Source organism: Babylonia areolata, chromosome 25, assembly GCF_041734735.1.
Source record: "Babylonia areolata isolate BAREFJ2019XMU chromosome 25, ASM4173473v1, whole genome shotgun sequence".
Classification (NCBI taxonomy): Eukaryota; Metazoa; Mollusca; class Gastropoda; order Neogastropoda; family Buccinidae; genus Babylonia; species Babylonia areolata.
In genome coordinates this window covers 8355359-8368470 of record NC_134900.1, presented here as the reverse complement: position 1 = coordinate 8368470, position 13112 = coordinate 8355359, and the positions used below count along the sequence as shown (strand labels likewise).

General features: G+C 44.6%; 2 protein-coding genes across 4 annotated transcripts in view; both read right to left on the bottom strand.

Annotated features, from left to right (window-relative positions):
* Positions 1-12408, bottom strand: part of LOC143299450 (uncharacterized) — a 65804-nt gene extending 53396 nt beyond the window's left edge. For 2 of the 3 annotated variants that reach the window (XM_076612657.1, XM_076612659.1), the window contains exons 1-3: positions 12303-12408; positions 7286-7786; positions 3827-3859 (exon numbers count right to left, since the gene is read on the bottom strand). In XM_076612657.1, coding sequence (XP_076468772.1) covers positions 3827-3859; positions 7286-7769 — 517 coding nt within the window. In that variant the 5' untranslated portion in view covers positions 7770-7786; positions 12303-12408. The remainder of the gene's footprint in view (positions 1-3826; positions 3860-7285; positions 7787-12302) is intronic. The other variant, XM_076612658.1, reaches the window with a different exon arrangement.
* Positions 10643-11551, bottom strand: LOC143300024 (uncharacterized). Its single transcript, XM_076613580.1, has 2 exons — positions 11267-11551; positions 10643-10741 (listed from the first exon to the last, which is right to left on the bottom strand). The coding sequence occupies exons 1-2, from the start codon at positions 11549-11551 to the stop codon at positions 10643-10645; spliced, it is 384 nt and encodes a 127-aa protein (XP_076469695.1).
* Positions 12409-13112: the final 704 nt, after the last annotated feature.

Sequence of the window (13112 nt, the reverse complement as noted above, 5' to 3'; positions counted from 1 at the left end):
AGGTTTAAATGCACACAAGGGAAAAAAAAATCCTGCAGACCAAGAAAAGAAATGTATGCACTCCCATAAATACTTAAAAACTAAAACAGCATCCTTCTACAATCACTGAACACAAGTCACAGCCTGGGTTGAGGATTTCCATGCGAACTTGATCACACACACACACACACACACACACACACACACACACTGTTGTCTAAAATCACTCAAAGTGAAAAGACAGTAAATTACAGAAAGAAAGAACACTGGCGCACTAACTCACTTACAGTTGTAGCTCATCAATCAATTACAGCCCATACAAATACAGAGTCCACCTCAAGCCAGCCCTCTCTATCTCTTCTAATAAGCAAAAAAAAAAAAAAAAAAAAGATGTGCACAGCTAAAGCAGTCAGAACCAAAAGAAACACACAAGCTAAAAAAAACTGCAGCTGGGGGGGAAAAAAAAAAAAAGAAAAAGAAAGAAAAAAGACTACAGCCAGCATGTCAGTCGCTGGTTTTCAGCACATGTTTGAAAATCATCATCTCACGGTGCTGTTCTCCTAGCTGTTCTCTCCTAACCAAAACACTCACACTCACTGGCTGGGCTGCACAAGCGGTCTTAGCAGCACTGGTTTGCTCAGTGTTAAGAAAGAACTTCCCTATGTCTAAGGAATTAGTGTAGACTTCGGAACATCCTTAAGGCCAAGAAAACTTAGCACTGTCAAGGTCACTCATACATGTCATAGCCCTGCCTCTCAGCCCCTTACACACTGTATAATACATCCCAGCCCCTAACACACTGTATAATACATCCCAGCCCCTAACACACTGTATAATACATCCCAGCCCCTTACATACTGTATAATACATCTCAGCCCCTTACATACTGTATAATACATCCCAGCCCCTAACACACTGTATAATACATCTCAGCCCCTTACACACTGTATAATACACCCAGCCCCTTACACACTGTATAATACATCTCAGCCCCTAACACACTGTATAATACATCTCAGCCCCTTACACACTGTATAATACATCCCAGCCCCTAACACACTGTATAATACATCCCAGCCCCTTACATACTGTATAATACATCCCAGCCCCTAACACACTGTATAATACATCCCAGCCCCTTACATACTGTATAATACATCCCAGCCCCTAACACACTGTATAATACATCTCAGCCCCTTACACACTGTATAATACATCCCAGCCCCTTACATACTGTATAATACATCCCAGCCCCTAACACACTGTATAATACATCTCAGCCCCTTACACACTGTATAATAATCTCATCCCAGCCCCTTACATACTGTATAATACCAGTCTCAGCCCCTAACACACTGTATAATCATCTCAGCCCCTTACATACTGTATAATACATCTCAGCCCCTTACATACTGCATATTACATCTCAGCGCCTTACACACTGTATAATACATCCCAGCCCCTTACATACTGTATAATACATGGTCCACAAGGGGGGGAAAAAAGAAGTCAACCGTTTAGCAAACCTGAGAGAAAAAAGAATGGGGAAAGGCAAAAGAAAGAAAAAAAATATGCACAATGTGTACCCTGTGTGTGGTGTGTGTGTGTGTGCACGTGCATACAATCATGTGTGGTATGTGTGCGAGGACAGGTGGTATATCTTGAACTTATGTCAAATGCCAACTATCGTATGTGATATCAGACTCCCAAAAGGAAACAAAAAAGCAGACAAAAAAGAAAAAGAAACGTCTGTGTGTGTGTGTGTGTGTGTGTGTGTGTGTGTGTGTGTGCGTGTGTGTGTGTGTGTGTGCACACGTATGTGTGTGTGTGTGTGTGCATGCGAGCACGCATTTGTGTACTTGTGGACCTCCTTGAAGTTGAACGCAAGCTGTGAAACGTTGACATGAGTGGGGAGAAATCAGGAGACAGATAAAGACACTATTCTGTGTGTATGACGGGCACAACAGCCGAATGGTTCAAGCGTTGGACTTTCAATCTGAGGGTCCCGGGTTTGAATCTCAGTAACGGCGCCTGGTGGGTAAAGGGTGGAGATTTTTCCAATCTCCCAGGTCAACATATGTGCAGACCTGCTTAGTGCCTGAACCCTCTTTGTGTGTATGCGCAAGCAGAAGATCAAATATGCACGTTAAATATCCTGTAATTCATGTCAACGTTTGGTGGGTTATGGAAACAAGAAACATACCCAGCATGCACACCCCCGAAAATGGAGTATGGCTGCCTACATGGCAGGGTAAAAACAGTCATACACGTAAAAGCCCCACTCTTGTACATGTGAGTGAACGTGGGAGTTGCAGCCCACGAACGGAGAAGAAGTGTGTATGTATACAATCATACATATATATACTCTCAGCCAACACTCATCCAACAAAGTCAAGCACCCACCTCACACAAAGTAAGTCCTGTCTCCCCCAAAGTACACACACACACACACACACACACACACACACACACACACAGAGAGAGAGAGAGAGAGAGAGAGAGAGAGAGAGAGAGAGAGAGAGAGAGAGAGAGAGAGAGAAGCCCAATAAACAAAGACAGACAGAGAAAGTCAGCTGCAGAGTCCTCTGTAGATCTATCTACTGATCCAAGCAGCACACCACTAAAACTACAAAGCGGCAATCAGTTTGTGAACAGTGAGTGAGGCGTCAAACAACACAGACTACACTACTGGAAGCCACCGCTGCTAAACGGCAGCCAGGGTGGGCAGTTATAATTACATCATGAATATTCAACAGCCGCACACAGAGAGAGAGAGAGAGAGAGAGAGAATGACAGAGGCACTCCAGGGAGTTGAGCCCCTTGACAGCAAGGGATGAGGAGTGACAAGCCATACCAACATTTTTCCCCCTTCTCTCCTTCTGTTTCATCATGCATCATGGCTCAAAACAGGGACCCCGCCCCCACCTTCCCCTGCCCCCCCCCCTTCTTCCCCCTCCCCCCCCACTCTTCCCCACCATGTTAGTTTACTGTGCTAGGATTTTTTTTTTAAACCAAAACATGGACAGCCTTGTTTAGTTTCAAAAAACAGGACCTGCTTGTGTCAAGGTACCAGGCTTGACTGGAACAACTTTTTTTTTTTTATATCATTCATTTCCCAAAACAAAGTACTGTGAAAATGTAACAGGCCAATGGCTGATTTTCTTTCTTCATAAATCTTTTCTATGACCTTTTTTTTTTAAATTGAAATTTCTGCTCAAAGCCATTGAAAACAAGGCATTATACCTGAAATAGGTAATATTCATCTTTATGAATCGGAGATTCTTTGAACTTAAAATATGGTCTTTTCAATTCCGAGACAATTAATTTTTTTCTCAACAAGGCACAACAAGCATGAACATATAGACTAACAACTGGCATCATAAGCACTCTCTCGGAGACTGGCATGTTCTTGCCAACTTACACACACACACACACACACACACACACACACACACACACACACAAACAAACAAGACATCACTCAGGGTCAATCTGATTCCTCTAAGACTATGCTTAAAAAGAAAAAAAAAGGGTAGAGGAAGAGAAAGACAGGGGGTAAAACAAAGACAAACAAAGAGCTGACTGCTGAAACAAACTGCTCTAAAACTACAGCAGTGGGAAAGGAGAGGTAATCAGAGGCAGGCGGTCTCTCTAGGACAGCAGAGACAATTGGCTTTGCAGGGGCAGAGAAAATTGAGCAGCAAGCAATTTGTCAGTGATGAAGGAGAGATTGCCTCTGTCTCTGGGGGCCAGCTAATGAGCGCCCCAGGACGATGGCGTGCAGGAAACTAGTTTAGACACAGTCTCAGCAAGAAATGGGAAGTTCGAGTTTGGAAGATGAAAATACCTTGGGGTTCCGCTTTCTCCTTCTCTTCAAACACTGGCAAGACAAGTTGCAAAACATATATTACCGTGGAAAACAGAAAAGTGTCCAGGCCCAGCACATGCTTTCTCTTTTACCCCGGTGATGGAGTTAGCGCTGAAGCCACTTCTCTACCGTTTCGCCAAACCTGGCTGAAAAGTCTGGCACCGGTGGATATGGCAGAAGATGGTAGGGTCAATTCACCTTTTCTTTTTCTCCAGAAAGCCTTGAACATTTGATGTCATTTTCTGGATTTGATAACTGGGCGCTGTTACATTGTTGTATTCTACATTGTGCCAAGGATGTGCGAGTGCCCACTGGCAAGTTTTGGTCTGTATGCCTGTTATTCTGTAGAACTTTGTGTGTTATATATAGTTATGTTTATGTTCTGGTCAGTTTTGTTTTCCAATCCACTGATGAACAACTGACCTGATTGTGCCTAATTTTCATTTCCAGCCGTTTTTCAGTTTTTGTTGTTGTTTTTTTTACTTGTTTTGAAATATCTAGGCTCTGTGGGACCAAAATTTACAGTTTTCTAGGCCTTATGCAGCTGTGTGCCATAGGCCTGGCTATAAGAAAAGATATATATACACACACATACACAGAGTAAGTCTAACCAGCTGTCAGCTCCAGAGCCATCATAACACACTCTGCCAGAGATGAGTCTGGTTTGTGTTTTTCCGTGCTGAATCAGGAAACATGATCCTGATTTGTATCATTTTCTTCATAACAAAAAAACCAAAACAACAACAACAACAACAACAACAAAACGTTTCTGCACCACTGGAACAATTTCTACAGACAAGAGATCAGTTCATTCTTTCCCTGATTCAAACAACCAAACAAACAAACAAAAAAACAAAACAAAAAAAAACTAAAAACCTGCTGAGAGAGAGAGCGAGGGAAAAGTGAACAGCATTCATTCTGCAGTCACAGAAAGACCAGTGAAGGATGAACCCACAGAAGGGAAAGTGGAATGGGGTGAGGTGGGGGGGGGGGGGGGGGGGGGGGGGGGGGGGGGACAGCGTTGGTGGCTGTGACACTGGGAGGGACTAACGGAGGACAAGGGAGTGGGCAGTAAAGAGAAAGGAAGGGGGTGGGGGGTGGGGGGGGGGGGACTCCTCCTCCTCCCCTGTCCTTTCCTCCCCATGCAGGCAGCCACACACTGTCAGGGGAGGAGAACAAAACAAACAGGCTGGAGATGTAGAGGATGGTGGGGGTGGGGATGCAGGGGGGGGTGGCGGGATGGTGGGGTGGGGAGGAGGAGGAGAAACAGGGGGGGGGGGGCGCCCACAAATGGAGATGGATGTGTCTGTGAAACACAACACTCCGATGGGCTCTGGTGGCTTCCTCCCTTGTGTGGGGGACACCCTATCCTCTCCCCACCCCCCCTCCACCCCTCCCCCTTCACCCCCCCTGCCTCTATTCCCCACCTCTCCCCCTCCCATCCGCCCTTCCTCATCAACACCACTCCTAGTCTCCTCTTGCCTCCCCCACCTCCTCCCCCTCCCACCCCAAGTCCCCTTCTCTCTCCCCTGCATCCACCCCACCCCCTGCCTCCCATCCACCCCCCACGCCCCCCCTAGCCCCCACCCCCACTCCTCCATGCTGCTTGGCTTCTACAGACCTGAAGGCAGTTAATCAATGGGCAGAAATCATGTCAATGATAAACCAAACCCTGGGCTGCTTTTGATTCCTCTTGGGGAAGTATTGTTGTTCCACCAGTTGTGGAATAACAAGATGGGGGGGTGAGGGTGTGTGGGGAGGGGGTGGGGGTGGGGGGTGGAGGGGATGTGGGTGGTTGTGAGGTGGGTTGGGGGAAGTGAGGGGTTTGTTTGTGGGTGGAGGAGGTGGGGGGGGGGGGGTGGGAGGGGACATGGGAGAGATAAGGGATCAGGAGTGGGAGGGCTGGGGGCGGAAGGTGCAATACAGACCTGATTTGATTGCACTTGTGTGTGTGTGTGTGTGTGTGTGTGTGTGTGTGTGTGTGTGTGTGTGTGTGAGTATGTGTGTGTGAGTGCGTGTGTGTGTGTGTGTGTGTGTGTGTGTGTGTGTGTGTGTGTGAGTGTGTGAGTGTGTGAGTATGTGTGTGTGAGTGTGTGTGTGTGTGTGTGTGTGTGTGTGTGTGTGAGTATGTGTGTGTGTGTGTGTGTGTATGTGTGTGTGTGTGTGTGTATGTGTGTGTGTGTGTGTGTGTGTGTGTGTGTGTGTGTGTGTGTGTGCATATACGCTCACTCACTCACTCACTCACACTCACACACACACACATACACACATGCGCGCGTGGGCAAACACAAAGCAAGCACGCTCCAGCGCAAAAGAATACATCCCTTCACAAAGTGAACTAATTAGCGCCCAAAACCCTGTGTTCCAGAACAACACACTCAGCACTGTAAGTGGTCACTCCAAACCATCCAAGGACATCCGTTTCAGAGACAGAAGAAATAAATAACATCGTAATAATTATGTGCAAAACCTGGATTAGCAAGAATTTAAAACTTTACATACATAATACAGTCAACCAAAATGAGGAACATATTTCACATCAAATTTCCTTATCATATCAATACACACTGCTGACCAGAAAAATCATTGCTTGACAATTATCTTTATCAGTGAAATCAATGCTGAGAACCTTTTACCAATTACAATAATGGATAATCAGTGTTTTCTGAATCAAGAAATATCAATCACCATCAGATATTTCTTTTCACACAGAAATCTGCCCCAACACAACAAATCTGTCCCCTTGTAAATCAAGTACACACTCAATGACTGAAAATCTACTTGCTTAAAAAAAACTCAATAAAAGAAAGATTCTAGCCAGCAACACTGTTTTTTTTTTTACTCAACCCTAGCCTCTAATACCCAGTGTTTGACACATCATTAGCTTGTAACACTCAGCTTTTGACATAACTCTAGCCTGCAACACTCAGTTTGACACACCTCTAGCTTGTAAGTAACACTAAGCTTTTGACACAACCCTAGCCTGCCACACTCAGTGTTTGACACAACTCTAACCTGCTACACTTAAGTGTTTGGGGTTGTTTTTTTGTTGTTTTTTTACACAACCATAGCTTGCAACACTGACACAACCCTCACCTGCAACACTCAGTGTTTGACACAACTCTAACCTGCAACACTTAAGTGTTTGGGGTTTTTTGGGTTGTTTTTTTTACACAACCATAGCTTGCAACACTGACACAACCCTTGCCTGCAACACTCAGTGTGTGACACACAACTTTCACCTGCAACACTCAGTGTTTGACACAACCTTCACCTGCAACAGTTAAGTTTTTTGTTTGACACAACCCTACCCTGCAACACTGACACAACCCTAGCCCTAATCACATGGCAAACTGACAAAAATCCACTAGCCTGCTAAAAAAAAATCCACCAGCCTGCTAAAAAAACCAAAAAAACCCTGTGACTTGAGACACTCACCGGTGGGTATTGCCATGGCGATGCTGACGGTGAAGGTGACGGTGTAGGCATCGTCCGGCGCAGCCGAGCCGCCCCGCTTCTTCTTCTTCTTGGCCTCGAAGATGATCTCCCCGCTGCCGCTGCTCTTGGCTCTGGCACTGCTGGTGGAGCTGTGGGGGCGGGAGCTGCCCGGCATTTCTTCGGGCGTCTTGCGGGCACTCTGCCCCTCCCCCCCTTCCTCCGCCGCTGGGAGGGAGGGGTTCTCGTTCTCATTCTCCGCCTCCGTCATTGGCTGGTTCGATGACGGCAGCTGCTGCTGTTTCTCTGAGCTGGCCTCGTCCATCTTGATCTTCTGCTCGTTGTCAGAGTCGCAGGCTTGAGTGGCAGCCGCCTGCCTGTCGTCCGAAGTTGGTGGCTGGGGCGGTGGCTGTGGCTGCTGCTGCTGTGGCGGTGCCCCCTCCTCCTCCTCTCCCCCCTGTGTCTGCCCCTCCCTCTCCTCCTCCATCTTTCACCTGTTGGGAGCTGTGAGAGGTTGGAGGATGGTGGTGGGGGAATCGGGGGGACGGGTTGGGCAGCCAGAAGGGAAAAAAGACATCACTTTTCAAGTCATTCTATCTTTGTGATGAAACAGGACAATACATCTTGCAATGAACATCTACAATTGTGAAAGAAAGAAAAAAAATGGTCTGGATAAAATAAAGTACAAATAAGAAAGAAAGGGAAGAACAGAGATGAAGAGAGAAGACCACACACACAAAAAAAAAAAAAAAAAAAAAAGGAGAAGGAAAAACAGAAAGTGTGTGGGTTAGAGTAGAAACAGAAAAAAGAAGAAGAAAAAAAAAAGAGGCAGAAAAAATGAGGTACATCATATACACAAGAAGAGCTGTTTTTCTGATGTTGGAATACATCTTTGTATTTGGATCTGTGAAACGTCTTTCTGATTTGATTAATTCTCCTTGAAAAACAGACACAGCCAGATAATCAGGCTGAGGGAGCAGGCAGAGAGACCAGGAAAGTGACAGAAAGAGAGAGACAGTAAAGCAAAAGGGGAGGCGCGGGGACTGAGACTCACAGCGCAGGAAACACAAAACAGAAAAGCACAGTCCACAATCACATACATAATAACACTTTAGCTCCTAGAACCAATGCACTTACATAGAAACCCATGAATTTATAACTTAAAAAAAAAAAGAAAAAAAAAAAAAGAGGGAAAAAAAAAAGCACCCCAAAAAATTATCATGGGAGACATACATGGAATAATAACTATAATAAAGACTGAAACAATGAAAGAAGAAAAGGGGAGAGGAATGGAGAGCAACAAAGGCAAATAAAGAGAAAGAGACAGACATGTGTTCCTGCACCTGATATCTCTGAAGACCAGGGACAGGGAAGAAGTAAAGGAGGGAGAGGTTTTCTGATTGGAGTGTGTGTGTGTGTGGGGGGGGGGGGGGGGGGGGGGGGGGAGACTGACATTTGTGTATGCGTGCTAGGAAGGGTATGAAGATGTGTTTGTGTGTGCATCAAGCACAAAAATGCTTGCATGCATGCGAGGATACATGTGCTTTATTTAAATGTCTATTTAGTGGAGTGATGGCCTACAGGTAACGCGTCCGCCTTGGAAGCGAGAGAGAATCTGAGCTCGCTGGTTCAAATCACGGCTCAGCCGCCGATATTTTCTCCCCCTCCACTAGACCTTGAGTGGTGGTCTGGACGCTAGTTATTCGGATGAGACTATAAACCGAGGTCCGTGTGCAGCATGCACTTAGCGCACGTAAAAGAACCCATGGCAACAAAAAGGTTGTTCCTGGCAAAATTCTGTAGAAAAAATCCACTTCGACAGGAAAAACAAATAAAACTGCACGCAGGAAAAAATACAAAAAAATGGGTGGCGCTGTAGTATAGCGACGCGCTCTCCCTGGGGAGAGCAGCCCGAATTTAACACAGAGAAATCTGTTGTGATAAAAAGAAACACAAATACAAGTACAACAAATATCTGTCCATAGCTGTGTGAAAGCATCTTAGGTACTAATGAAAATAGATATCCCTCAAGTTTTGATAACCAGTGGCGATGAACGTAAGCTTCGGTGCAAAGCGCATCTCTGTAAAAGAGGAATGTGTCCTAGTGTTATGGACAGAGGGAAGAAAAAATAAAAAGATTTTGTGGAGATAGGAGTAACTTCAACCTGCCGCCATTCATGACAAGAATGTTATTCTGGTAATCAGATTTCCTCTGGGGGGAATTCAACAAACAACTCTTGCTTCTTCTTTTTTTTCTCATTATTTTATTATCAATTTCTATTATCTTTTTTTTTCTTTTTCTTTTTTTTTTTGGATAGTAAAATCAATGACATTGTCACATTTCAAAACACACTTTATATTCATTGCACAGATCTCAATAACTCTCTCATAGGCTGTGCCTGAAGGGAGACCATCCCTGCTGTATTTTAAAAAAAACAACAATAAAAATAATGATTGTTGGAATGAATATCTCACTGACAAAATAATGTTAAAAAAAAACATAATATAAATCACAGTAAACAACAACAGAGCAGTCAGTGGCTGGTCCTCCTGGCTCTGCCAACCTTGTGATAAGAGGCTTGGTGTTATTTTCCGCAAGTTTGGTTTGTTTGCTTTGTTTTTGTGGGTTTTTTTTTTAACACAAGATGGATTCAACATGGTTGTTTGTAATCATTTGTAGTTGTTGTTCCTCTCCTTCTTCATCTTCTATTGTTGTTTTCCTATTCAACCTGCTGCATGGCACTATTGTTGTGAGACAGCTATGTGACCAACAACAGTTCTCCAATTGTATGTTTGCCATTTTAAAGTAAAACAATCATATCAAAAGTGAACATTTATTCAAATCTAATAGCACAAGGAAAATATAAAAGAACACCTTGTGTGCTCTGCCTTACATTTGTTGACAAAATGCAGACTGACTATGTGATGTTAGCTGAACACCCCCCTGCCTCCCCCGGCTTTTTTTTGTTTGTTTGTTTTTTTGTTGTTGTTGTTGTTGTTGCCCCCAGTGGATCTGTTGGCTGCTTGATATTCTCAATCCTAATCTCTTACACTGTGCATAGATGTTTTCCAACCTGTCATCATCTCATCCCACATGATAACTCTTTGGGGTTTTTTTTGTTTGTTTATTTCTTTTTTTTTACATATAAATAAAAAAAAATATTAAGCAATGGATGCCAATGCTGAAGCAATATCTCTTTGCTCCCATTTTCCCACTACCTCCCCCTCATCTCTTTCCCCAATGGGTTTTCATTTTCATTTTCATTCCTTTGATGCCCAGAGTCAACCGTCTGACTGTTATTGACATTTGGGGTTGCTAACCAGACTGAAAAAAAGAAAGAAAAAAAGCTGGCTGGGGATTTAAACGTGTGCTGCCACCCACTGCCTGAAGGTGGCAGAGGACTGGGCACAGACCACATCCTCGGGAAGCATGTTCCAATCTGTTGATGTCCCTCTGTGCTGTTGGATCACAGACGGAGCTTGTGTATTCCAGTATGGGTCTTATCAGTGACTTGTACGCCATTGTCTTGGTGGTAACTGGCGCTCTTTTGAGGTTACATCTGAGGAAGCTGAGGGTCCTGCTGGCTGAAGTAATAATATTATCCATAGGAATGTCAAATTTTGTATTGCTCTGGATGGTAACTCCTAGGTATTTTGCGGGGGACACTATCTTACAAGGCTGTCCGTGCTGGGAGTAGGTTGAGACACTGGGGGAGCGCTTGTTGGTGCAGGTCAGGACTGCACATTTATCCAGATGAAACAGCATCTCCCACTCCTCCTCCCACCTCTCAAGCTCAAGGAGATCTTCCTGCAGGGTGTCATGGTCTTCAGGGGCGAGGATGAGCCTACAGATGATCGTATCATCAGCAAAGAGGCGCGTGTGTGACTGCACTCTACTCGGCAGATCGTTTATGTAGATAGGCACGGTCCTAATCCTGTTCCTTGGGGAATTCCTGATCTAACTGCCGTGCAGGACGATCTCACTCCATCTACCACCACTGACTGCCGCCAGTCCCGCAGGAAGCTGGCCACCCAGGAATAAATGGACCCACAGATACCGTAGCGACTAAGCTTATGGATGAGCAACAAATGATTTACTTTACTGAAGGCTTTCACAAAGTCCATCACCACGACGTCCACCTGTCCACCCCTATCCAGGCTGGCGGTTAACTCCTCAAAGAACTCCAGGAACTGGGACTCACAGGAGTACAATCTGCAGAAGCCACGTTTCTCGTCTCCAAGGATGCTGTTTTCTTCCAGGTAAGTCATAATATGGCTGACGATGAGTTTCCAACTGGTGATAAGTATGACACACATTCTGCTTCTTCCTCCCCCTTCCAATCAGTTTTTCTTTTTGCAAGTGGAACTTCTCTACCTCCCCATCACATCCCCTGGGGATTCAACAAAAAGGATTTGGGTGTCACCTCAACTCAATCCCATCCCCTGATCCTTAATATGGTATGTCTGTATGTATACCAACATGCAGTGTCAGAAACAGGTTATTTTGATCAATGTTATGTTAAAACTGCAGTGAAGCAACACAAAAACAAACAATATATTACAAATATCATTTGCAAACAATATATTACAAATATTATTTGCAGCCTCTTTATAATACATATGAATCCTGATCCTTCATCTTTCCTCTCCAAAAACGATCCCACCCACTCTCACTCTCCATGTCTTAACTCAATCTGAAACTCACCCACCAACCCTCGACCTCCCCTCTTCCACTCTGTCTTGCCAAGATCGATTTTCCTCCCCAGCTTCTATCGGGCATTTCCCAAATCATGATCTTTATCAGAAACAAACAGCGCCGAGATGACAGTCACGTCCCAGTTAATCATCTGTCACGAAGTCGTGCGAACGCGTCGCCAAGAGAGCTGATTCCACATCAGAAATGCACAGCCATGCCCGTGGCTCATCTCAGCGGCAAAGCGCTATCAATTTAACATGACGACAGGCACTGAGCTTGTCTGAAGCCGACAGGCACAAAACGGACAGCTTGCTGCTCACTTACCTCACTTCTTCCTAGGAAAACAGAATCAGGTCATTAGCCAGCGGTGTATAAAGTTTTCATGATTTTTTCACCCCGCTTTCCCCAACGGGACACGAAACACCTAATCACTCACACAGGAAGTCCATTAAAAATTAATCCACGGGGGAATATAGTTTCTTGTTTCCACTTAGATACAACACTTGACAGGATTCAACTTATCATACAACTTATTCAATAGCTACAACTAAACAATTCATGCCAATATTACATGTTTGGTTTGATGAAATGCATGATTTATGAAAATACAGACAATGGCGCAAAAATATGAGAATGCGAAAGAGGCCGTTGCTACAACACACGAGCGTGCACCGAAGCGAGTCGAAAGCAGACGACAAACTTAAACTCTCTCTCTCTTTCTCTCTCTCTCACTTCGCGTCGTGCCTCAGCGTTCGTTCCGTTGCAGGTGTTCAGAGAATCCAGCAATCAATCGACAATTTTTGGAACCCAATGAGAGAGTCAAAGCTTTATAATTGAAATCAACTGAGTTCGTTGGATATCTAGAACTTTTTGAGGGGACCAAAGCGGGCGGTGTGTGTGTGTGTGTGTGTGTGTGTGTGTGTTTGGTTGTTGTTTTTCGATTTTCTTGGCCCTGTCCTCTATTTGCCTGACCAAACTGAAGGGGATTTCATTGTGTTTCTGTCATGTGTGTATTTTTTTGTTTTTGTTGTTGTTGTTGTTTTCTCGTTTGTTTGGTCTTTGCTGCTTTTCAACCTACTTCTATTATATTTCCTCTAAAACTGAGCAATGTGCTTCTTTATTTCTGGATCATTG

Bases quoted from the DNA above. Each gene is read 5' to 3' on its own strand.
- LOC143300024 (XM_076613580.1), bottom strand. From the start codon at position 11,551: ATGACTTACCTGGAAGAAAACAGCATCCTTGGAGACGAGAAACGTGGC. The intron at 10,742-11,266 runs GTGAGATCGTCC...GTGATCCAACAG, and splicing joins AGTCAGTGGTGGTAGATGGA to CACAGAGGGACATCAACAGA.